This window comes from Amblyraja radiata, chromosome 9 (genome assembly GCF_010909765.2).
Source record: "Amblyraja radiata isolate CabotCenter1 chromosome 9, sAmbRad1.1.pri, whole genome shotgun sequence".
Classification (NCBI taxonomy): domain Eukaryota; kingdom Metazoa; phylum Chordata; class Chondrichthyes; order Rajiformes; family Rajidae; genus Amblyraja; species Amblyraja radiata.
In genome coordinates this window covers 7,872,611-7,896,344 of record NC_045964.1, presented here as the reverse complement: position 1 = coordinate 7,896,344, position 23,734 = coordinate 7,872,611, and the positions used below count along the sequence as shown (strand labels likewise).

The following is a 23,734-nucleotide window of genomic DNA, read 5'->3' as shown; positions in this document are numbered from 1 at the left end:
GCGTGTGGGTACTGCGTGGGTGGCACGGGACGGGCGCATGGAGTGGTGCCGAGGAGTGTGGACATCGTCCTGAACAAAATCTTTGCGCGCCACCGGCCTGTTACGTAACTGACGGCCAAAGTGGGACAGGCCCAAGACCCTGGCATGACGCAACGTCTCGCCTTCAACAGAAGCAGGCAAACGATTGCTGAACTCGGCCTGGGGCTCACGTTTCGGGTCGAGACCCTGCTTCAGACTGAAGAAGAGTCTCATCCCGAAACATCATCCATTCCTTCTCTCCAGAGATGCTGCCGATCCCGCTGAGTTACTCCTGCATTTTGTGTCCATCTTCAAATGACGTCACGCGCTCCTGTCGGCTGTGCGGATGCATGATGATGCGCGAGTGGGACAGGACCTTTACTGAACAGTGAATGGGCCCCTCTAGAGTCATATAGCACTGAAACAGGCCCTCCAGTCTGATAGAAACAGAAAATAGGTGCAGGAGTAGGCCATTCGGCCCTTCAATATGATCATGGCTGATCATTCAACTCAGTATCCTGTACCTGCCTTCTCTCCATACCCCCTGATCCCTTTAGCCACAAGGGCCACATCTAACTCCCTCTTAAATATAGCCAATGAACTGGCCTCAACTACCTTCTGCGGCAGAGAATTCCAGAGATTCACCACTCTCTGTGTGAAAAAAGTTTTCCTCATCTCGGTCCTAAAAGATTTCCCCCTTATCCTTAAACTGTGACCCCTTGTTCTGGACTTCCCCAACATCGGGAACAATCTTCCTGCATCTATCCTGTCCAACCCCTTAAGAATTTTGTAAGTTTCTATAAGATCCCCCCTCAATCTTCTAAATTCTAGCGAGTACAAACCGAGTCTATCCAGTCTTTCTTCATTTGGGACGACAGATGGCACAATCCAATCCAATCCAATCCAACTTTATTTGTTAAGCACTTTAAGACAACCAATGTTGACCAAAGTGCTGTACAGAAGAACAAACAAGACATCATAAACAGACAACATAACAGAACATAACATAACAGCTCACATAAGGCGCATAAATCACATATGAAGTACAACAATAAATCAAAAGACATAAAACATGAGCAAAAAACAATAACCACGCAACAAAGCAATCAAAATAAGAAACCAAACCAAGCAAATAAAGTCGACATCTTACTGGGTATCAAAGGCCACGGAGAAGAGATGGGTCTTAAGAAGAGATTTAAAAAGAGACAAAGAAGAGGCCTGTTTAATGTGGAGAGGCAGATCGTTCCATAATTTGGGTGCCGACACAGCAAAGGCACGGTCCCCTCTGAGCTTCCGCTTAGTTTTTGGCCCACTCAGGAGCAGCTGATTATCTGACCTGAGAGAGCGGGCAGGTGTATAAGGGTGTAGAAGCTCAGATAGGTAGGGCGGGGCAAGACCATTTAGGGATTTAAAAGCAAATAAAAGAACTTTAAAATGGATCCTAAACTGAATAGGCAACCAGTGGAGTGAGGCTAAAATGTGCGAAATGTGCTCATGTTTACGTGTGCCAGTTAAAAGACGTACAGCTGCATTCTGTACCATCTGGAGACGGGCGATGGAGGACCCACTAACCCCCACATACAGTGCATTGCAGTAATCCAGCCGAGTGGTAACAAAGGCGTGGATTACCGTCTCAAAGTGCTGCCTTGACAGAATTGGCTTTATTTTGGCCAGCTGCCTCAAATGGAAAAAGCTTGATTTAACAACAGCCTTAATCTGACTGTCAAATTTAAGCTCAGGGTCCAATTTAACCCCTAGGTTTGTGATGCTTGGTTTGTTATACTGGGCCAGGGAGCCCAGATCTACAGGGGGGGCCCCAGTGGTGCCACCAAAAACCATTACTTCCATCTTTTTATCATTAAATTTTAAAAGGTTCAGAGCCATCCAGGCCTTTATGTCGTTGAGACACTCAAGTAACAGTCCGACAGAGTGTTCATCCTTCTTTTTAAGAGGCACATAAATCTGACTGTCGTCTGCATAAAAGTGGAATTAAATTTCATGTTTCCTAAGTATGGAACCAAGTGGGAGCAAATAGAGAGAAAAGAGGAGAGGGCCAAGAACTGAGCCCTGTGGGACCCCACACGAGAGAGGAGCAGAGGAGGATACAGAGTCCCCAAGGCTGACACAGAAAGTTCGATCAGCCAGGTACGACCTGAACCACTCCAGTGCTATGCCCCTGATACCCACCCACTGCTTCAAACGTGAGATCAATAGGCTAAGTGTTCGGCTGGCAACCGGAAGGTAGCCGGTTCGAATCCCGCTTGGAGTGCATACTGTCGTTGTGTCCTTGGGCAAGACACTTCACCCACCTTTGCCTGTATGTGAATGTGTGTGAGTGATTGGTGGTGATCGGAGGGGCCCCGTAGGCGCAGATTGGCAGCCACGCTTCCGTCAGTCTGCCCCAGGGCAGCTGTGGCTACAGAAGTAGCTTACCACCACCGAGTGTGACTGAGGAGTGAATGAATAATGCGATGTAAAGCGCCTTGAGTATTAGAAAGGCGCTATATAAATCCCATCCATTATTATTATTATTATTATTATATGAAAGTCCTGACATCCCAGGAATCAGTCTGGTTAACCTTCTCTGTACTCCCTCTATGGCAAGAATGTCTTTCCTCAGATTAGGAGACCAAAACTGTACGCAATACTCCAGGTGTGGTCTCACCAAGACCCTGTACAACTGCAGTAGAACCTCCCTGCTCCTATACTCAAATCCTTTTGCTATGAATGCTAACATACCATTCGCCTTCTTCACTGCCTGCTGCACCTGCATGCCTACTTTTAATGACTGGTGTACCATGACACCCAGGTCTCGTTGCATCTCCCCCTTTCCTAATCGACCACCATTCAGATAATAATCTACTTTCCTGTTTTTGCCACCAAAGTAGATAACCTCACATTTATCCACATTATACTGCATCTGCCATGCATTTGCCCACTCACCCAGCCTATCCAAGTCACCTTGCAGCCTCTTAGCATCCTCCTCACAGCTAACACTGCCCCCCAGCTTTGTGCCATCCCCAAACTTGGAGATGTTGCATTCAATTCCCTCGTCCAAATCATTAATATATATCGTAAATAGCTGGGGTCCCAGAACTGAGCCTTGCGGTACCCCACTAGTCACTGCCTGCCATTGTGAAAAGGACCCGTTTACTCCTACTCTTTGCTTCCTGTCTGCCAGCCAGTTCTCTATCCACATCAATACTGAACCCCCAATACCGTGTGCTTTAAGTTTGTATACTAATCTCTTATGTGGGACCTTGTCGAAAGCCTTCTGAAAGTCCAGATATAACACATCCACTGGTTCTCCCTTATCCACCATAGTTACATCCTCAAAAAATTCTATAAGGTTCGTCAGACATGATTTACCCTTCATAAATCCATGCTGACTTTGTCCAATAATTTCACCACTTTCCAAATGTGCTGCTATCCCATCTTTAATAACTGATTCTAGCAGTTTCCCCACTACCGACGTTAGACTAACTGGTCTGTAATTCCCCGTTTTCTCTCCCCCTCCCTTTTTAAAAAGTGGTGTTACATTAGCTACCTTCCAATCCTCAGGAACTACTCCAGAATCTAAAGAGTTTTGAAAAATTATCACTAATGCATCCACTATTTCTGGGGCTACTTCCTTAAGTAGCATGCAGCCTATCTGGCCCTGTGGATTTATCGGCCTCTAATCCATTCAATTTACCTAACACCACTTCCCGGCTAACCTGGATTTCACTCAGTTCCTCCATCTCATTTGACCCCCGGTCCCCTGCTATTTCCGGCAGATTTTTTATGTCTTCCTTAGTGAAGACAGAACCAAAGTAGTTATTCAATTGGTCTGCCATGTCCTTGTTCCCCATGATCAATTCACCCGTTTCTGACTGCAAGGGACCTACATTTGTTTTAACTAATCTTTTTCTCTTCACATATCTATAAAAGCTTTTGCAGTCAGTTTTTATGTTCCCTGCCAGTTTTCTTTCATAATCTATTTTCCCTTTGCTAATTAAGCCCTTTGTCCTCCTCTGCTGGTCTCTGAATTTCTCCCAGTCCTCTGGTAGGCTGCTTTTTCTGGCTAATTTGTACGCTTCATCTTTTGTTTTGATACTATCCCTGATTTCCCTTGTTATCCACGGATGCACTACCTTCCCTGATTTATTTTTTTGCCAAACTGGGATGAACAATTGTTGTAGTTCATCCATGCAGTCTTTAAATGCCTTCCATTGCATATCCACCGTCAACCCATTAAGAATCAATCGCCAGTCTATCTTGGCCAATTCACGTCTCATACCCTCAAAGTTACCTTTCTTTAAGTTCAGGACCCTTGTTTCTGAATTAACGATGTCACTCTCCATCCTAATGAAGAACTCAACCATATTATGGTCACTCTTGCCCAAGGGGCCACGCACAACAAGACTGCTAACTAACCCTTCCTCATTACTCAATACCCAGTCTAGAATAGCCTGCTCTCTCGTTGGTTCCTCTACATGTTGGTTTAGAAAACTATCCCGCATACATTCCAAGAAATCCTCTTCCTCAGCACCCTTGCCAATTTGATTCACCCAATCTATATGTAGATTGAAGTCACCCATTATAACTGTTTTACCTTTGTTGCACGCATTTCTAATTTCCTGTTTGATGCCATCCCCAACTCCACTACTACTGTTAGATGGCCTGTACACAACTCCCACTAGCGTTTTCTGCCCCTTAGTGTTTCGCAGCTCTACCCATATCGATTCCACATCCTCAAAGCTAATGTCCTTCCTTTCTATTGCGTTAATCTGCTCTCTAACCAGCAACGCTACCCCACCTCCTTTCCCTTTCTGTCTATCCCTCCTGAATATTGAATATCCCTGGATGTTCAGCTCCCAGCCTTGGTCACCCTGGAGCCATGTCTCCATGAACCCAACTATATCATAGTCATTAATAGCTATCTGCACATTCAACTCATCCACCTTATTACGAATGCTCCTTGCATTGAGACACAAAGCCTTCAGGCTTGTTTTTACAACACTCTTACCGCTTATACTATTATGTTGAAAAGTGGCCCTTTTTGATTTTTGCCCTGGATTTGCCGGCCTGCCACTTTTACTTTTCACCTTGCTACCTATTGCTTTTATCCTCATTTTACACCCCTCTGTCTCTATGCTCACACATTTAAGAAACCGTTTCCCTTTAACTCCATCCTCCACTATCCCATTCAACACCATCCATGTTCACCAGAATGCCCATTTGCCCGAGATCAATTCTAATTGTGTTCCTGTTTCTGTTTTATGGGTTTATGCAGCATTCCCATCGACGCAGTCCTCTTCCATTAATCTAGTGGGAGAGATTCACCGTTTACTCAAACTCCTGGTTTCCCTGTGCTGGAGGCTGTACAGATCCCATGAAGCTCTTCCATAATTCCAAAGCCCTCAGTGCACGATGACAGGAGTCAGACCTGGGGTGGGCTTGCCCTTGCTTATGCTCCCCTTAGCCCTGAACCCGGGGCTGGGAGGTGGAGGAGGTTTGAGGGAGGGCTGGGTTTGCAGAGCCCAGCTAGCAGATATCTGTCGAAGATTGAGGCATTCTGAGCCCGTGATGGATGCAGGTAAAGGGAGGTCCTGACCTCTCCTCCCCTGATCCCAGCAGAGAACGGGTGTGCTCACTAGTCTGAAGCCCTGTCTGAAGGGTGGCACAGTGGTAGTGCTACTGCATTACAGCGCCAGAGACCCGGGTTCGATCCTGACTACGGGTGCTTGTCTGTACAGAGTTTTGTACGTTCTCCCTGCGTTGGTTTTCTCCAAGATCTTCGGTTTTCTCCCACACTCAAGACGTACAGGTTTGTAGGTCAATTGGCTTGGTATAAAATAAGATTGTCCCTGGTGTGTGTAGGATAGTGTTAGTGTGGGAATGGCTGGTCGTTGCGGATTCGGTGGGCCGAAGGGCCTGTTTCCATGCTGTATCTCCAAACTAAAATAAACTAAAACGAAGCAGCTGCTGCCGTCCAGTTGTTCCATTTATCCAGTGAACAGGAGGCCACATTATCCTTTTGTTAAGAGTTGAAAGGCCTGGCTGCGGTTTATGTCATTACTTCAACAATGTTGAATTCTTTAAAGGTCCACGACTTAAAAAATTATACACGGGCAAATAAATTCAAAGGAAATCTTGAATGGTTTTATAAGCTTGTCAAGAGCGAGAGAAATGCTTGGGAAAGCGTAGGTCCCAAAGGCTCTCAATTATGGCCCTCAGACAATCCATGATTGGACTTTGCAGGCTTTATCTTGCACTAAGCATTATTCCCTTATGTATCTATACACAGAATGACTCGATTGGCATCGTGTATGGTCTTTCTGCTGACTGGATAACACGCAACAAAAGCCGTTAGCTGCACCTCGGTACAAGTGACAATTAGCTAAGTTATAAGGGTCCAGATATGGTCACCCTGTGAGGAGTATGAAGCTTTCATACTCTGTTTCGGCCCGAAACGTTGCCTATTTCCTTCGGGTTTCGGCCCTAAACGTTGCCTATTTCCTTCGCTCCATAGATGCTGTTGCACCCGCTGAGTTTCTCCAGCACTTTTGTCTACCTATGAAGCTTTCAAAGTACACTTTGTGGCTGTCTATGCAGGAGAGCGGGGTAATGTCAGTGTTACAGCTCAGTAGGATAAGCATGAAATATTGGACCAGCTAAACACGGTAAAACAGGAGGGATTCTGTATCTGTGAAAGGGGATCTGTGCCAGGCTCAGGTGAAATATATCCCAGGGTGTTATAGAAAGCATGGAGGAAATCACTAAAGCTCTGACTACAGATTCAATTCCTTCCGGCTACAGGAGTGGTGGTGGAGAATTGGCCTTGTACTGTTGTGCAAGGAGAGAGGGAGGAGAGTACACACCAGAGTTGGGCCAATTACTGGACTATGTTCTCGGGAGCAGTATAACCCTTCACTGAGAGAAATGCAGGTGAATCTGATCGACTCCCCTGTTACCTCAAAGAGCTAAGTGAGGCAGTGCATGATGTGGGTTTTTGCAAGGTGTTCATCAAGGCCCAGTGTGTCAAACAGGTCAGAGAAGTGAAAGGGTGTGGAATCCAAGGGTGAGTGGCTCATTGTACCCAAGACTGACTCAGTGGCAGAAAGCACAGGATGATGGTTGAGGAGTGTTTTTGTGATTGGAAACTATTACTGGTGGGGTATCACAGTACCATGTCCTCTGCTTTTATGGTGAATATTAATGATTTGGACCAAAATGTAGGGGAATATTATGTGGAATTCACAGATCATACAGATGTTCTGGTGAGGTTGCCAGTGTAGAGGGAGGCTTTGTAGGCTGCAGGGAGATTCAGCTGGTCAGGTCAGGCAAGCTGACAATGAGAAGTGAGATTTAATCCAGGGTAGTCTGAGGCAAACACATGGGGACGCACAACAAGGAGATGGATCGACATAAGAAATGGGAGAGGTGTTGGGATCTATGGACGTTCAGAGTGAACTTGCGTATGTCCACACTTAAATGTAGCAGATATGAAGGCTAAAAGGTAGCAGATAATGAAGGCTAAAAGGCTGTGGGAAAGTGCTTTATTAGCCGAGGTCTAGAATATAAGAGCAGCAAGGTTATACTAGATCTGTACACAGAGTATACATAATCTGTATACTGTATAAAGAACTAGATAGGTCATGGTTTGAGTCCTGTGAACAGTTTTCATCACTACATCACAGGAGAGACGTTGCTGCACTGGCGAGGGGGTAGGGCAGATGAAAGATGATGTTGCCGGAACTTGAAAATTGTAGCTCTGTGGAGATTTAGACTTTAGAGATACAGCACGGAAACAGGCCCTTTGGCCCACCGAGTCCATGCTGACCAGCGATCACCTTGTACACTAGCAGTATCCTACATCCTACACTGGGGATAAATTACAATATACAGAAGCCATTTAATGTACAAACCTGAGATAGACACAAAAAGCTGGAGTAACTCAGCGGGACAGGCAGCATCTTTGGAGAGAATGAATGGGTGACATTTTGGGTCCGGTCGAGACCCTCGATCCGACTGGTCCGTGTCTGAATCTACAAAACTGTACGACTTTGAAGTGTGGGAGGAAACCAGAGCACCCGTAGAAAACCCACTGTGAAAATGTACAAACTGCATACAGATATGTAGGTGGGGTTATTTTCTTAGAACAGTGGAAGCCTGTGCAGTAAATGGCTTGGATGTCTTGATTATCAAGTATTAGTTATAAGGAGTGATTGGGCAAAGTTGGATTATTTCTTCCGCGTGTGAGATTGAGGGAAGTCCTGATAGAAGTATATAAGAGGCATAGATAAGGGTTGACAGATACTTTTTCCAAGGGAGGAAATGTCAAATACTGGAGGGGAAAAACTTTAGGGAAGATTATTTTTACACAGTGTGGTGGATGCAAAGAACACGATGCAGGGGAGGTGAGAGAAGCAGGTACGATAGGGACCATGTGCTGACAGGACGGTGGGCTGAAGGGCCTGTTCCGCTGCTGTACCATTCTAAGTTCTGTAAATAATGAGGCGCTGAGACAGTATGTAAGCTATGTCTTTCTTGCTCAACAGAGGCTCAGAATCTGGGGTTTAAGATTTGAAGTAAGCTCATAACATATCCAAGATGACACCCAACCCAGGCGACTATTTGCCTGCTGGCCACTGAAGCAGATCTACAAACACTTATTACAATCGCTCTGCACTCTTAAATCTCTATTCCTACGGCAACATTTCTTATATTAACTATGACATTTAAATAGCTCAATTGTAATCATGTTTTGTCTTTCTGCTGACTGGTTAGCATGCAACAAAAGCTTTTCACTGTACCTCGGCACACGTGACAATAAACTGAACTGAGGGATCAGAGAGGAGCTGAGGTTCCTCCTCCGCCTCCACCTCCACCGTTCCTCCCCCCCCCCCCCCCCCTTAACCCAGAGGGGAGCATGTGACCTCTCCTGAGTATTGGTCCAGGAACAATGGAGTCTGGAGCGGTGAACTCTGGCCTTGCCCAGCATTTCCTTCCATTATTCCTCGCCGTTCTTTTTGCAAAGTTTGTCTGCTGCTATTTGAGACGATGAGTGACTACATCCTGGCTGAGGTTTAGTTTCTAAACAAAGGTTATTGCGGAAGGCTGGGAATAGCAGATGTTCTCCCCTCTGTATCTGAGCTGCAACCTCCTCCCTCTGCTTTGGAGAAAGAAAGAAAGCGTCACATCAGAAGTTGGCCCTGAGTCCTCCACATCCCGCAGACCTTTTCCTGCTGGAAGGCTCCCCGATCTGTGGGCCTGGTCTCCGCTGAACCTCATACCCTAGTTAACAAATATCTGGGCTCTAACCCATGGAATGTGCCCAAGGCTCCAGTCTTTGGTGCTGCCCTGGACCAGAAGAGTGTCATGTTTCTAGCACTCTGTGCACTGCGCTACCTCCCCACACTCTGTGGGAGAGGACTACGGACACAGCTGTGACGGGAGAGCGAGCAGCCCTGGGAACAGCAGCCTCAACCCACCCCCTGGTTGTGGCGGCTCAGAGAAGGGTGAGGGAGGGTTTGGGGAAAGAAGACACGCCCGAATGCTCCCACCCAGCAGAAGATGCCTGCAGCCACACAGCAGCCGACAAATCCATTCTCCTCCATCCCGCCGGTCTCCCAAATGCTCGTGTGTATGGGGTGTTCATAACCCAGGGATGACCTATAGATTCTGCCCCTTCAATAATAAAGGAAAGAATTCCATCCCATTTTGTAAACCACATTAGTGATTAGTACTGGGGATTAGTCATAGGGTGGCACAGCGGTAGATTTGCAGCCTTACAGCACTCTGGTGCCAGGATAACAGCCTCCTCTTGAACATAAAAAAAACGAAGGAGCTGATCATGGACTTTAGGAGGGCACATCATCCGAGGACGTACACTCCATTGAGGATAAATGGGGATCCTGTGGATAGGGTGAACTGTTTTAAATATCTGGGAGTCCACATCTCCGAGGATATGACATGGGCATCACACGCCTCAGCACTCGTGAGTAAGGCAAGGCAGTGCCTTTACCACCTCAGGCAATTGAGGAAATTCAGAGTGTCTCCGAGGATCCTCCATCTACGCTTCTACGCAGCGGCGGTGGAAAGCATCTTGTCCGGAAATATTACCATCTGGTTTGGGAATTGCTCTGCCAAGGACAAGAAGGCTCTGCAGAGAGTAGTGCAGGAACGGCCGAACGCACTATGGGAACTTCACTCGCCCCCCTGCAGGAACTATACAACAGGAGGTGCAACTCCAGAGCAAATAAAATCATGGGAGACCCCTTCCACCCTTGCAACGGACTGTTCCAGCTGCTACGGTCAGGCAAACGCCTCCGTTGCCATGCGGTGAGAACGGAGAGGTTGAGAAGGAGTTTCTTTCCAGAGGCCATTCGGACTGTAAACGCCTATCTCACCAGGGACTAACTCTACTGAATGTATTTCCTTCCATTATTTATTATGTAAAAGAATATGTGTGTTATGATCGTGTTTATAATTTGTTTGGTTGTTTGTCTTTTGCACAAAAGTCCGCGAGCATTGCCACTTTCATTTCACTGCACATTTCGTATGTGTATGTGACAAATAAACTTGACTTGACTTGACTTGACTTGACTTGCAGCGCCGGAGACCCGTGTTCGATCCTGACTACGGGTGCTGTCTCTACACCGTTTTGTACGTTCTCCCCGTGACCTGTTAGGGTTTTCACCGAGATCGGTTTCCTCACACACTCCAAAGACGTACAGGTTTGCAGGTTAATTGGGTTGGTGTAAATTTAATATTGTCCTTTGTATCTGTAGGGTAGTGTTAATGTGCGGGGGTCGATGGTCGGTGCCGACTCTATTACTGCACTGTTTCCGTAAAACTACTGCTCCGTTTAATGATCAGCACACCCACTCTCCATGCTCCCTCTCTCTGCCTCTCCACACTGCAGTTATTGTGCATTCCCTTGTCCTGTTGCACCTGCCTTATTTTGAGTCCAAGGATGTCCACAATATGACTGAAAGTCCTTTTTTCCATACTTCTATACATAGAAAGACATTTTGTGCCGGTTTGAAATAAATCTGCTACCGATGATTTTGGGACAGGGTGAAGACCACCCATCATCGCTTTCTATTCTAGATGTTCTGCCTCATCAGTAGATGGTGCTCCGATGGGGAGGCACATTAAATCAAGGCCCAAGCTGCAAAACAATCCCTGTCCCGATGGGGAGAGTAGGAGACTTCTCGTATGTAGGAAGGAACTGCAGATGCCGGTTTAAACAGAAAATAGATACAAAAAACTGGAGTAACTCAGCAGGTCAGGCAGCAGCTATGGAGAGAAGGAATGGGTGACGTTTCGGGTAGAGTCCCTTCTTCAGACTGAGAATCGGGGGAAAAGAAAATGAGAGATATACACGGTGATATAGAGAGATATAGAACAAACGACAATAAAGGAAAAAGGCTATTGTTACTTGTGGGCTTTGTGAAAATGAGTTACACATGCAATGAAACTTACCAGGGCGACAGTGAAACTAGTACAACCAGGGTGGGGATGGATGGAGAGAAAGGGAATGCAAGGGTGATGAAGGTAGAGAAATCAGGAGAGTTCTCTTCCTAGTTCCAGTCACAACCCATCAACTAATATATGCAGCTGGTTGCCATGTACAACTGTTGAGCCTTGGGTAAAGTGTTGGGCCTTGTTTGTCAGTCCCTCAGGGGTCAAGGGTAATTAGATTCTGTGGGTACTGATGGTCAGTTGTTGCAGTGTCAACCTTCGGCCCAACTTACCCACAACTTGTCCCAGCTACACTAGTCCCACCTGCCTATGTTTGGCCCATGTCCCTCCAAACACATCCTATCCACAGCAATTAAATCACAGGGCTGCTACATGGGAGGTTTGGCGTGAACTGTACAGAGAGTTGAGTTCAGATTCCACCAGGGCAACTATATGTCATTTAAATTCAGTTGATGTTCATCGGACATGTGGCCTGTATGGTCGTGAGTAGTCGCCCAAAGAGTCGTACCTTATTCTGGTCGCCACTGGATTTTCAACATGTCGAAAAATGTTGGCAACCATTAATGACCTATGACAGTCGCCGAAAAAGTCGCGTAAGTGGGACAGGCCCTTAACTGAGCTCGTTCCATTCTCCGTGCCTGATCCATGTCCCTCTGAACCTTTCCCATCCAAGTATCCATTTGTGGAAAAGTTTCCCCCCTCAGACCCCGTTTAAATCTTTCCCCTATCCCCTCAATCCCCTGCCGTCTAGTTTTAGACTTCCCTACTATGCGGGTAAGGGCTGTGACTCTCGCTTCATCTATGCTTCGTATGAGTTTAGAGGGTACAGGAGGAGGTGCTAACACCATTGTGTTTTCTAGGTGTGTAGGAAGGAACTACAGATGCTAGTTTACACCGAAGATAGACATAAAATGCTGGAGTAACTCAGTGAGTCAGGCAGCATCTCTGGAGAGAAGGGTTGGGTGACGTTTCGGGTCGAGACCCTTCTTCAGAAGGAGGGTCTGAAGAAGGGTCTTGGCCTGAAACGTCACCCATTCCATCTATCCAGAGATGCTGCGTGTTCCGCTGAGTTATTCCTGCATTTTGTGTCTATCTTCTTGGGCTTTCAAGGCATATTTTTGTGAAAGATTTATTTTGGAAGTGGGTAAGCTTCTCATTGACTGGCACTTATCTTGTTGCAGCCGAGAAGGTAACGTCGCTGGGCCGGGACTGGCACAAGTTCTGCCTGAAGTGTGAGCGCTGCAACAAGATCCTATCACCGGGCAGCCATGCCGCGGTGAGTACACTCCGCCGAGCCGCAGGTCTGGTAGAGGGGGGCTGGCGATGGAGCACCTCCCCTCAACACCACTCACTCAGCAACCCTCATTCACACCCATCTCCTCTCAGTGTATGAGGCCAGTCAGCCCATTGTGCTGGATCTTGCAGCTCCTCCTTTGGTCCCATTACCCATTTACTTCCCTCTCGCATTTTATCTACTTCCTCAGATCCCACCCCTTACCCACCCACATTAGACACAGTATAGCAGCTTTATAACCCACCGGCCCCGCACGTCTTTAGGATATGGGAGGTGACTGAAACGCCTGTAGGAAACCCAGGTGTGTCACAATAGACAATAGGTGCAGTAGTAGGCCATTCGGCCCTTCGAGCCAGCACCGCCATTCACTGTGATCATGGCTGGTCATCCACAATCAGTATCTCCCCCCCCCCCCCCCTGTTCCTGCCTTCTCCCCATATCCCTTGACTGCGATCTTTAATAGCTCTATCTAACTCTCTCTTTAAAGCATCCAGAGAATTGGCCTCCACAGCATTCTGAGGCAGAGAATTCCACAGATTCACAACTCTCTGGGTGAAAAAGTTTTTCCTCATCTCCGTTCTAAATGGCCTACCCCTTATTCTTAAACTGTGGCCCCTTATTCTTAAACTAAGGTTCTGGATCCCCCAACATCAGGAACATGTTTCCTGCCTCTAGTGTGTTCAATCCCTTATTAATCTTATATGTATCAATAAGATCCTCTCTCATCCTTCTAAACTCCAGTGAATACAAGCTCAGTCGCTCCATTCTATCAACATATGACAGTCCCGCCATCCCGGGAATTAAGCTCGTGAACCTGCGCTGCACTCCCTCAATAGCAAGAATGTCCTTCAGATTTGGAGACCAAAACTGCACACAATACTCCAGGTGTGGTCTCACGAGGGGGCCTGTACAACTACAGAAGGACCTCTTTGCTCCTATACCTCTTGTTGTGAAGGCCAACATGCCATATCACAGATAGACCATGCAAACCACATAGACCTCTTGAGGTCCGATTGGAACCTGGGTCTCTGGTGCTGTTAATCAGCGGCACTAATCGCTGCACCATGAGGCCGGCACGTGCACATCCTGAACACTGCAGCTTTCTGTACCACACGGACTGGACGTGTCCATGTGGCAGATACAGCTGCCAGCTTGCCTGCTTCTGTTTGCAGCTGCAGAGTTGGTCAGCAACAGCTGGCTCCTGAGCCCAGCCAGATGTGGTGGAGATAGGAACAACTGGTACCTAAACCCAGCCAGCTGTGGAGTCTGGGTGGGAACAGACTGTTCCCAAGCTCAGCACCATCCACCTCTCCTAATGTTGAGGATGAAAGGGAGGATTGATGTTTGGGAGAACTGCCTTGATTTTTGGACGGTCATAGTCACAGAGTCCTGCAGCATAGAAATTGGTCCTTTGGCCTGCCGTGTCCAAGTCGTCCAGCAAGCCCCCCCATTTACACCCATATTACATTCACCTGTCTTCTTCGCACCCCCCCTGGTTTCCATCGCCCACCTACAGAATGGGGGAAACTCGCAGCAAAAGATTAACCTGTTGGGAGGTAGGAGGCAGAAGAAGCAGGACACTCGGAGAAATCCCCCGGAGTCAGAATTTTACTCGGGTCCCTGGAGCGGTGAAGCTGTGGCTCTACCTGCTGCGCCACGGTGTTGCCCCTCTCCACGATACCAGTGTTCCCTGCATGTGCTTTCCTTGGCGCTGCCCTGGTGCAGTGTGATGTATGGGCAGCCCATTCACCACCTGCATTTCTGCAAGGGGGCACCATTCCCTCTCGCCTCCCGCTTCTCTGTTAGCAGGTCCCACAGCGAGGGAGCCTTTTGCAATTGGGCTCAGCATCTTTTGATTTTGGGTGGGAAGGAACTGCAGATGCTGGTTTCCACCGAAGATAGACACAAAATGCTGGACAACACAATGAGACAGGCAGCATCTCTGGAGAGAAGGAACGGGTGACATTTCAGGTCAAGACCCTTCTTCAGACTACGAGTCGGGAGGAAAGGGAAACGAGAGATATGGAAGAGTAAAGTGTGAAAACAACACACCTTGCCCTACCATATCTCTAGACTCCCCAGCCTGAAGAAGGGTCTCGACCTGAAACGTCACCCATTCCTTCTCTTCAGAGATGCTGTGTGCCCCGTTAAGTTACTCCAGCATTTTGTGTCTATCCACATCACCCCTCTCCAGATACCTACCAACGATTCTGCAGCTCCCAATTGCGTTTCCTATGGCCGACATGTCCATCCCGTGCATGTGTGACGGTTTGGAAGACCAGCGGGGTGGATATTCTGCCTGCTGCGGGGCTCCAGGCACCTCCTGCCTTGGTAACTCGGTTCATGCCTGCACTTCCCACTTGCCAACTGTTTAGTTGCAAAAAGTTCATGTGAGCAGTTCCTGCCGTAAACACATCACTACTCACTAATTGCTGGTGAGTTCTCAGTTCTGCGGAGTGGATCACTAATTTGTCCCTACTCGCTGGAATGGATCACCAGAGTGGATCGGCAATTTGTCCCTACCCAAGGAGTAGATCACCGCGTTATCAGATAGACCACTGCTTCCCTTGGAGAGCATCACCAGTGTGAACCTCTCTCCACGGTCTGGATCACGGGTTTAATTCCCTCCGTGTGGAATGGATCACTGGTTAGATCCTATCTTCTTGAGCGGATCACTGGGCTGATCCGTTTCGAGGTGACTTGATCACTGTTCCTATTCCCTCCCCCTTGAATGGATCACTGATCCTATCTCCTCTTCGTGGAGTGTATCTTGGATCCGACTCCCATCCCTGGGGAATAGACCACCGGCCTTGTCCCCTCCCCATGGAGCAGGTCACCGATTGATCCTCTCCGTGAATAGGACCAGACTAAAATGCCAGCTTGGTCAGCATGGGCAAGGTGGGCTGAAGGACCTGTTTGTGTGCTGTACAGCTCTATGATTCAATGTTTAAAGAAGGAACTCCAGATGCTGGTTTACACCGAAGATAGACACAAAATGCTGGAGTATCTCAGTGGGACAGGAGCCTCTCTGGAGAGAAGGAAGAGGTGAGGTTTTGAGTCTCGACCCTTCTCTCCAGAGATGCTGCCTGTCCTGCTGAGTTACTCCTGCATTTTGTGTCTATCTATGACAGGTGTTTGAAGTAAACAGCATTGACTGTGTTCAGCGAGGTCTGATAATCTGCACATGAGCAAGGTAAACCTCCAATCTATGGTTCAAAGTAACAGCTGGGCTTGCATGTCTGTAAGTAGCTGCAACACATTTGCAGTTTTATTGTTCTGTTACTTCCCCCATTTCATGTCTTGTGACACCCTCTGCTGGTGACCTGCTCCTGGAGCCATTTGTAAGGGGAGTCCAATTGTCTCACAGAATATTAATGGTGGGGAATGTTACGATGGTCTCCAGAGAGGGTGATCGGACTCTCCTTGATGCAGGTGGTCATTGTTTGAAACTTTTGTGGTATAAACGTGGCAAAGTTAGCAGTTTGAAATTCTAAGACGTTAACATCCATAGATAACATGCCAGCTGTTATCAGGCAACTGGCGCACCCTGCCACAATCGGAGAGCAGTGCTGACTACAACTACCTCTTTCGTGACCCTCTGACTATCCTTGATCGGACTTTGCTGGCTTTACCTTGAACTAAACATTATTCCCTTATCATGTATCTATACACAGTAAATGGCTCGATTGTAATCATTCATTGTTTTCTGCTGCCTGGATAGCACACAACAAAAGCTTTTCACTGTACCTTAAGACACGTGACAATAAACTAAACTAAACTGAAGGTAGCTACCCTACCACGTCCCGATTCTTAGAAGTTTAAAGAGATTCAGCATGTCACCGAATACTCTAACAAACCTCTACAGGTGTACTGTAGAAGGTATCTGGCTTGTTGCATCATGTCCTGGTTCGACAATTCCAATGCACAGCAATGCAAGATGCTGCAGAGAGTGGCGGACTCGACCCAGCCCTCCCTTCCATGAAGGCATCATTTATCATCAAGGATCCCCACCATTTGGGCCATGCCCTCTTCTCACTGCTACTTTTGGGCAGGAGATACAGAAGCCTGAAGTGTCACACTACCGGGTTCAGGAATTGCTGTTTTCTTACAACTATCAGGCTCTGAACAGCCCACACAACCCTAATCCTACCTCAGCAATGGAACACTGCAGACCTCCTCTTGCACTACGATGGACTTTTTGTTTTTCTAATTGTCTAACTCATGACGTTTTTTTTTTTGCACAGCCTTCTTTCTTTTCAAGATTATGAGTGCAATTTATGTATAATTTGTTTTTATGTTTTGCCTAAGTCAGTATTCATGTGCGCTGCTACAAGCAAGGTTCTCATTGTACCTGAACTTTGTGCATATGACAATATCTAGACTTGAAATGTTACCTGTGGCATCACTCAGCCCATGCCTAGTTTGGGTCTTGCTGTATTCTTGAAGGACTGTTTCACATTCAGAGGAGCAAATGGTTTTCACTTGCCTGATCTAACGGCTCTCGCGAAGCCCAACACCATCAGGATAAAGCAGCCTTCCCCCTCCCCCCCTTTCCCTCTGGCCGTCTCTCCTCTTGACCCCCTTCCTTGGGGAAGGGAGGGTATCTGGCAGAGACTTGGCACCCCACTTCTACTGACCTGACATTCATGCTCGCACTAGTGGCGCAGTGGGCACCTTCTACAGAATGCACCGCAGTTACTCACCCACATACAACATGGCTACCCCCACATCTCACAAACCTGCCACCATGAACATGAAGGGCAGGGAATTTGTCGGAAGGAACTGCATGTGCTGGTTTACATTGAAGATAGCAGGTGGAATGATGGAGTAGCGAGGGTGTGAAGCCAGCAGTGGGAGGGGAGGAGGGGCAGGACGGGTGGCCGATAGTTGGAACGGAGGGTTGGGGTGGGTAGGGTGGCAGTGAGTGGGTGGGTGGAGGGTGCGGTGGGGCCAGAAATGGGGTGGGGCAGGTGGTGGATGGAGGAAGCTGGGGCCCAGCTGTGAGTGGAGCGGGTAGGTGGGGGGGGGGGGGGGTGAGGCCGAACGTGGAGGGGTGGGATTGGTTGTGGGTAGAGGGGGTAGGGTTGTCCGTGGGTGGAGGGGCTGTACTGCCGGGAGGAATCATTAGCTTCTCACACTGTGTGTTTGCCCCACAGCACGACGACAAGCCCTACTGCCACAAGCCGTGCTACGCCACGTTGTTCGGGCCAAAAGGTGAGTGGGAGCTGTAACTCCACCAGAGCCCCTCGAGGTCTGTACAGAAAGACCTTCTAGTGACCCCTTGGCCCCCACGACCCCTTGCCCCCCCGACCCCTTGGCCTCCCCGACCTCTAGGCCCGACCCCTAGGCCCCCCTAGGCCCCCCCGACCGCTAGGCCCCCCCCGGCCCCTAGAACCCCCCGACCACTTTGCCCCCCCCGACCCTTGGCCCCCCCCGACCCCTTGGCCCCCCTGACTCCTTGGCCCCCCCTTCTCCACCAAACCCTTTGCCCCTCCTCCTATGACAACCCCTTCTCCCTGACCCTCATTCTCCCCCTTCCCCCATTCTCCCCCTTTCGTTGGCTATGTTCTAGCCACAGACCGTTGCCTCCTGTTTCTAGGTGTGAACATTGGTGGTTTTGGCTCCTACATCTACGACCAGCCTGTTCTGGCATCCAGCACACAGCCCGTGGCAGCTCCCGGAGACTCCGTGCCAAAGGCAACTGTGCCGAAAACCATAGCACCAGGACGGGGTCCGAGCAAAGGTGAGTGAGCAGGGTCTGGGATCCGGTCATTAAACTCTCCCCCAACACCAACCCCTCGCCATCCTCCCCAGTAGAGTCACACCACAATCACCCGGGTGCTGTCTCTGTGGAGTTTGCATGTCCTCCTTGTGACGGCGTGGGTTTCTTCTGGGAATACCCAATCTCACCCACTCAGTGTACAAAGTTATGACCCTCCACTTCATGTAGTCCTTGTCCAGTCACTTTCATTCCTCTCCCCTAGTAGGAACAATACCACGGTACACGTGGCAAAGCTAAATGAGGGTAGGCAGGGGCACATGGATATGCAGGGAATGGTGGGATATGAGTCATGTACAGGTAGATAAGTGATAGCCTTGTCATGTTTGGCACAGACATTGGGGGCCGAAGGTCCCTTTCTTGTGTAGGAAGGAACTGCAGATGTTAAACCGAAGATAGACACAAAGCGCTGGAGTAACTCAGCAGAACAGGCAGCATCTCCCGAGAGAAGGATTGGGTGACGTTTCGGATCGAGACCCTTCTTTAGACACAAGACTTTTACAGTCTGAAGAAGTGGGAAGTGGCTCGACCCAAAACGTCACCCATTCCTTCTCTCCAGAGATGCTGCCTGTCCCTTTCTTGTGCTATACTGTTGTATGTTGTGTGACTTTGGCCGACAGTGAGACTAACATGGTTCTTCCAACTCTCTGCAGCCTCAAGCATGACCACATTTGCTGGCGAGCCCAACATCTGCCCCAGGTGTGAGAAGAAGGTTTATTTTGGTGAGTCCACCACGCAGTGCAGGCGGCACAGTGTAGAATTCCGGGGAGAGCCTGAGAGATGATCTGGGCAGGACTGAGGAGAATCTCGCACCAGGCGGGCAGCTTGGTCTCCCTGGAGCCATGTTTACGACCTTGTCCTCTGATATATGAGGTCTTAAGTGATCGGAGCAGAATTAGGCCATTCGGCCCATCAAGTCGACTCTGCCATTCAATTATAGTGGATCTATCTCTCACTCCGAACCCTATAATTCTAGGGCTCTGACCTCTGGCCCTAGACTCTCCCACTAATGGAAACATCCTCTCCACATCCACTCTATCCAAGCCTTTCACTATTCGGTGAGTCCCTTTGGCCAGTCTTGGTCTAGGTCCTTGCTTGACCCCTTGCTTCTACTTCCTTAGAAGGCTTAGGAAGTTTGGCATGTCCCCAACAACCCTCACCAAATTCTACACATGTACCGTAGAAAACATTTTATCAGGATGCATCACAGCTTGGTTTAGGAAAAGCTCCATCCAAAACCACAAGAAATTGCAGCGAATCGTGGACGCAGCCCAGACCATCACACAAACCAACCTCCCTTCCATTGACTCAGTTTATACCTCGCGCTGCCTCGGCAAGGCCGGCAGCATATTCAAGGACGAGTCGCACCCTGGCCACTCCCTCTTCTCCCCTCTCCCATCAGGCAAAAGGTATAGAAGTGTGAAAACGCACACCTCCAGAATCAAGGACAGTTTCTTCCCAGCTGTTATCAGGCAAATGAACCATCCTGCCACAACCACAGAGCACAGCTGAACTACTATTAACCTCATTGGTGACCCTCGGACTTGATCGGACTTTGCCGGCTTTACCTTGCACTAAACATTGTTCCTTTATCATGTATCTATACACTGTGAATGACTAGATTGTAATCATGTAATGTCTTTCCGCTGACTGGTTAGCACGCAACAAAAGCTTTTCACTGTACCTCGTAACAGTAGACAAAATGTGAATGTGGCTGAAATAGTATGCAATGGGCTGTGTAAAAAACTGCTTTTGCTTACCATCCACAGCTGAGAAGGTGACGTCCCTGGGCAAAGACTGGCACCGGCCCTGCCTGCGATGTGAACGCTGCAATAAGACTCTGAATCCAGGTGGACATGCAGAGGTGAGTGATATGAATATTGATTTTTCTAACTTCGTAACCCTTGTCTTCCCTCTCACTCTCACAAGATTGTTAAGGGCTTGGACACGCTAGAGGCAGGAAACATGTTCCCGATGTCGGGGGAGTTCATAACCAGAGGCCACAGTTTAAGAATAAAGAGTAAGCCATTTAGAACGGAGACGAGTAAACACTTTTTCTGAAAGAGAGTGGCGAGTCTGTGGAATTCTCTGCCTCAGAGGGCGGTGGAGGCGGGTTCTCTGGATGCTTTCAAGAGAGAGCTAGATAGGGCTCTTAAAAATAGCGGAGTCAGGGGATATGGGGAGAAGGCAGGAACGTGGTACTGATTGGGGATGATCAGCCATGATCACATTGAATGGCGGTGCTGGCTCGAATGGCCTACTCCTGCACCTATTGTCTATTGTCACTCTGTCCCTCCCTACCCTAGTTCTCCGACTAGTTTCACTGTCCTGATTAATTATGCTGAGTGTATGCCTTGTTGTCACCTTCCCCTCAGCCAACAATGAACCATTCTGCATTTCCTTAATCATTGGTTGCTTTGATGATGCGTTGTTTTATGGAGCCGTTATTTTCACACCTTACCCCTCCATAACTCTAGTCTCCCTCTCTCCTGACTCCCAGTCCGAAGAAGGGTCTCGACCTGAAACGTCACCCACCCATTCCTTCTCTCCAGAGATGCTGCCTGTTGTGCTGTGTTACTTCAGCATTTTGTGTCCACAGTGTAAACCAGCATCTGTAGTTCTTTCCTGCATGTGCTGCTGGCAGGACTAAGTGTTCAATAAATCCATTTATTTGCATTCAGCAGTTCCAAACTTGAGTCTGGCTGCCGATTGTGGAAATACTGAGGAGAATTAAGCTTCCTGCTCCACATGACAGCCGTCTTAATTTGTGGAAAGCTCTTCTGTAAACGAGACAACTCAGTCAGTCCAACAACCCGAATATAATTCATGGATCTGTTAATGTTCATTAATTTAATGTGCATAACATAAATCACACAGCACCTCTTTTCATCTTAATGCCAGTTTCCATCCAGCGGACCCCAACCTACAGTCTCTTGGTGAACAGACACAGAGACATTCCACGCACTTAGTGCAGACTCCAGCTCTTTTTCAGTCAACTCCATTCCCCGGCCATTCTCATGTCAGGTTAGGGGAAGTTCCCCCCGCCATGGGTACCATGTAATCCCGTGCTACCTGCTCCATGGTCGGATAGTCGCGATTAAACCGTCTCCCCCACCTGGTTTGCCAGGTGAGGAGGGGGCTAGCTGGACCAAAAACAAGGCCTGTCAATGGGCGGATGCGCTTCTAGCGAGCCAACGGCCATCCACACTTCAGTAAATGTTGCGATCACTGTAGTCCAGTCTCTTTGGCCAAATTTGTTCATGCTGACCAAGGTGTCCAATCTAAGCTACTCACATTTGGCTCATATCTCTAGACCCTCACTATCCATGCACTTGTTCAAATGTTCTTTTAAATGTAATTTTTATACCTGGCTCAACTACTTTGTCTGTGGTGAGTACAGGGAATAAGCAGCCAGTGGTAGAGGTAGGTCATATACAGCTTTAAATTATATTGGAACGGATACATGAATAGGAAAGGGATATGGACCAAACGTGGGTTAAACAGGATAGGGTTAGACTGCATCTTAGTCAGCATGGAGGAGATGGGCCAAAGGATCTGTTTGCATGCCGTATGTCTATAATCCGCTGGCCCTCCTTAATCACAGAGCAGGCTATAAAAATGCCCTGCCTCAGATAGCTCCCATAGCCTGAGCTTTGTTGCAGGTGCCTGGGCCGGGGGTGTGGCAATCAGTTTAGTTTATTGTCACATGTACCGAGGTACAGTGAAAAGCTTTTGCTGCGTGCTAACCAGTCAGCGGAAAGACAACACGTGATTCCAATTCAGCCAGACATATCGTGACATTATCATGTGTATAGATACATGATAAGGGAATAACGTATGTTGCAAGGTAAAGCCAGCAAAGTTAGATCATGGATAGTCCAAGGGTCACCAATGAGGTAGATAGTAGTTCAGGACTACTCTCTGGGTGTGGTAGGAAGGTTCAGTTGCCTGATACCAGCTGGGATCAGGAGTTTTGTGTTTTCACACTTCTATACCTATTGCCTGATGGAAGAGCAGAGGGGTGGCCAGGGTCTGACTCGTCCTTGATAATGGCACTGAGCCCTCCTGTGTCAGACCATGTTATATAATTGATGCCACCAGGTGGAGCTCTTTGCCTCCCTGTGTGTGTGTGTGTGTGTGTGTGCGCAGTTCGAGCATGCGTACACCTCGTATGCCTGCCCCTTTCACACCGGATGCCCACTGGCACGTAGCAAATGGAAATTAACAGCTGGACTACACACAGGATGCGATGATTAGGTTCCGTGATAGTCAGTCACAGAGCCGTACAGCACAGCAACAGGCTCTTCGGCCCAATGCGGTCGTGCCGACATCATCAACACGCCAATTTTGCTTCTCCTCACACTCCCATCAACCCCCCTCCCCAGATTCTATCCTTCACCCACACACCAGGGACAGTTTACAACAGCCAATTAACCCACATGTCTTTGGGATGAGGGTGCCAGCTCGCTGTGAAGGCGAATGTGCAAACCCGCCAAAGGTTGGGATTGAATCTGGTCTTTGGTGCTGTGAGGCAGCCGCTCTGACCCGCTGCACCACTGTGCCTATAATGGAGCTGCCAGTTTAGCTGTTTACTGACGCCAGTCTTCCGTTGTCTTCCCTCAGCACGACGGACAGCCTTACTGTCACAAGCCCTGCTACGGAATCCTGTTTGGACCAAAGGGTAAGTGATCAAGTTGCCAGAGACCGCTGGGGCAAGATTTTCCCTGCAGTCTTAACGTGCAATCTATTCCATTGCAGCAAAAAAGAAAGACACCTGGCCCCTCGATCCCTTGCTGGAAGCCCCATCTAGTCTCATTCTCCAGATCTTTTATTCTTCCTCCGGTGATAACCAGTCCTTCCGAGTTTGCTGCTGTTTCTGCTTCAGTCAGGATCAAGATCGGGACCGCTCGCTGCACCCAACCACCTGGCTCCCTATTAAACCTATGCCTTGTGGATCCCTCCACCTCTCCAGCAACAACTGTTTCCTGTAGTTCTCCTGTGCTTGGGAACACTGAGATTAAGTCCCCTCTCTCCTGCTGTTTAATTTAGTTTAGTTTAGCGATACAGCTCGGAAACAGGCCATTCAGCTCACCGAGTCCGCGCCGACCAGTGATTCCCGCACATTAAGACTGTCTTACACACACACACTAGAAATAATTTACAATTATACC

At 48.3% G+C, this 23,734-nt stretch overlaps 1 protein-coding gene across 1 annotated transcript in view; it reads left to right on the top strand.

Moving 5' to 3' along the window:
• Window positions 1-23,734, top strand: part of LOC116976739 (cysteine-rich protein 2-like) — a 45,287-nt gene that overhangs the window by 19,405 nt on the left and 2,148 nt on the right. The window contains exons 2-7 of the mRNA XM_033026625.1: window positions 12,672-12,766; window positions 17,941-17,998; window positions 18,384-18,527; window positions 19,217-19,285; window positions 20,333-20,427; window positions 23,187-23,244. Of these exons, the coding sequence (XP_032882516.1) occupies window positions 12,672-12,766; window positions 17,941-17,998; window positions 18,384-18,527; window positions 19,217-19,285; window positions 20,333-20,427; window positions 23,187-23,244 (519 nt within the window). The remainder of the gene's footprint in view (window positions 1-12,671; window positions 12,767-17,940; window positions 17,999-18,383; window positions 18,528-19,216; window positions 19,286-20,332; window positions 20,428-23,186; window positions 23,245-23,734) is intronic.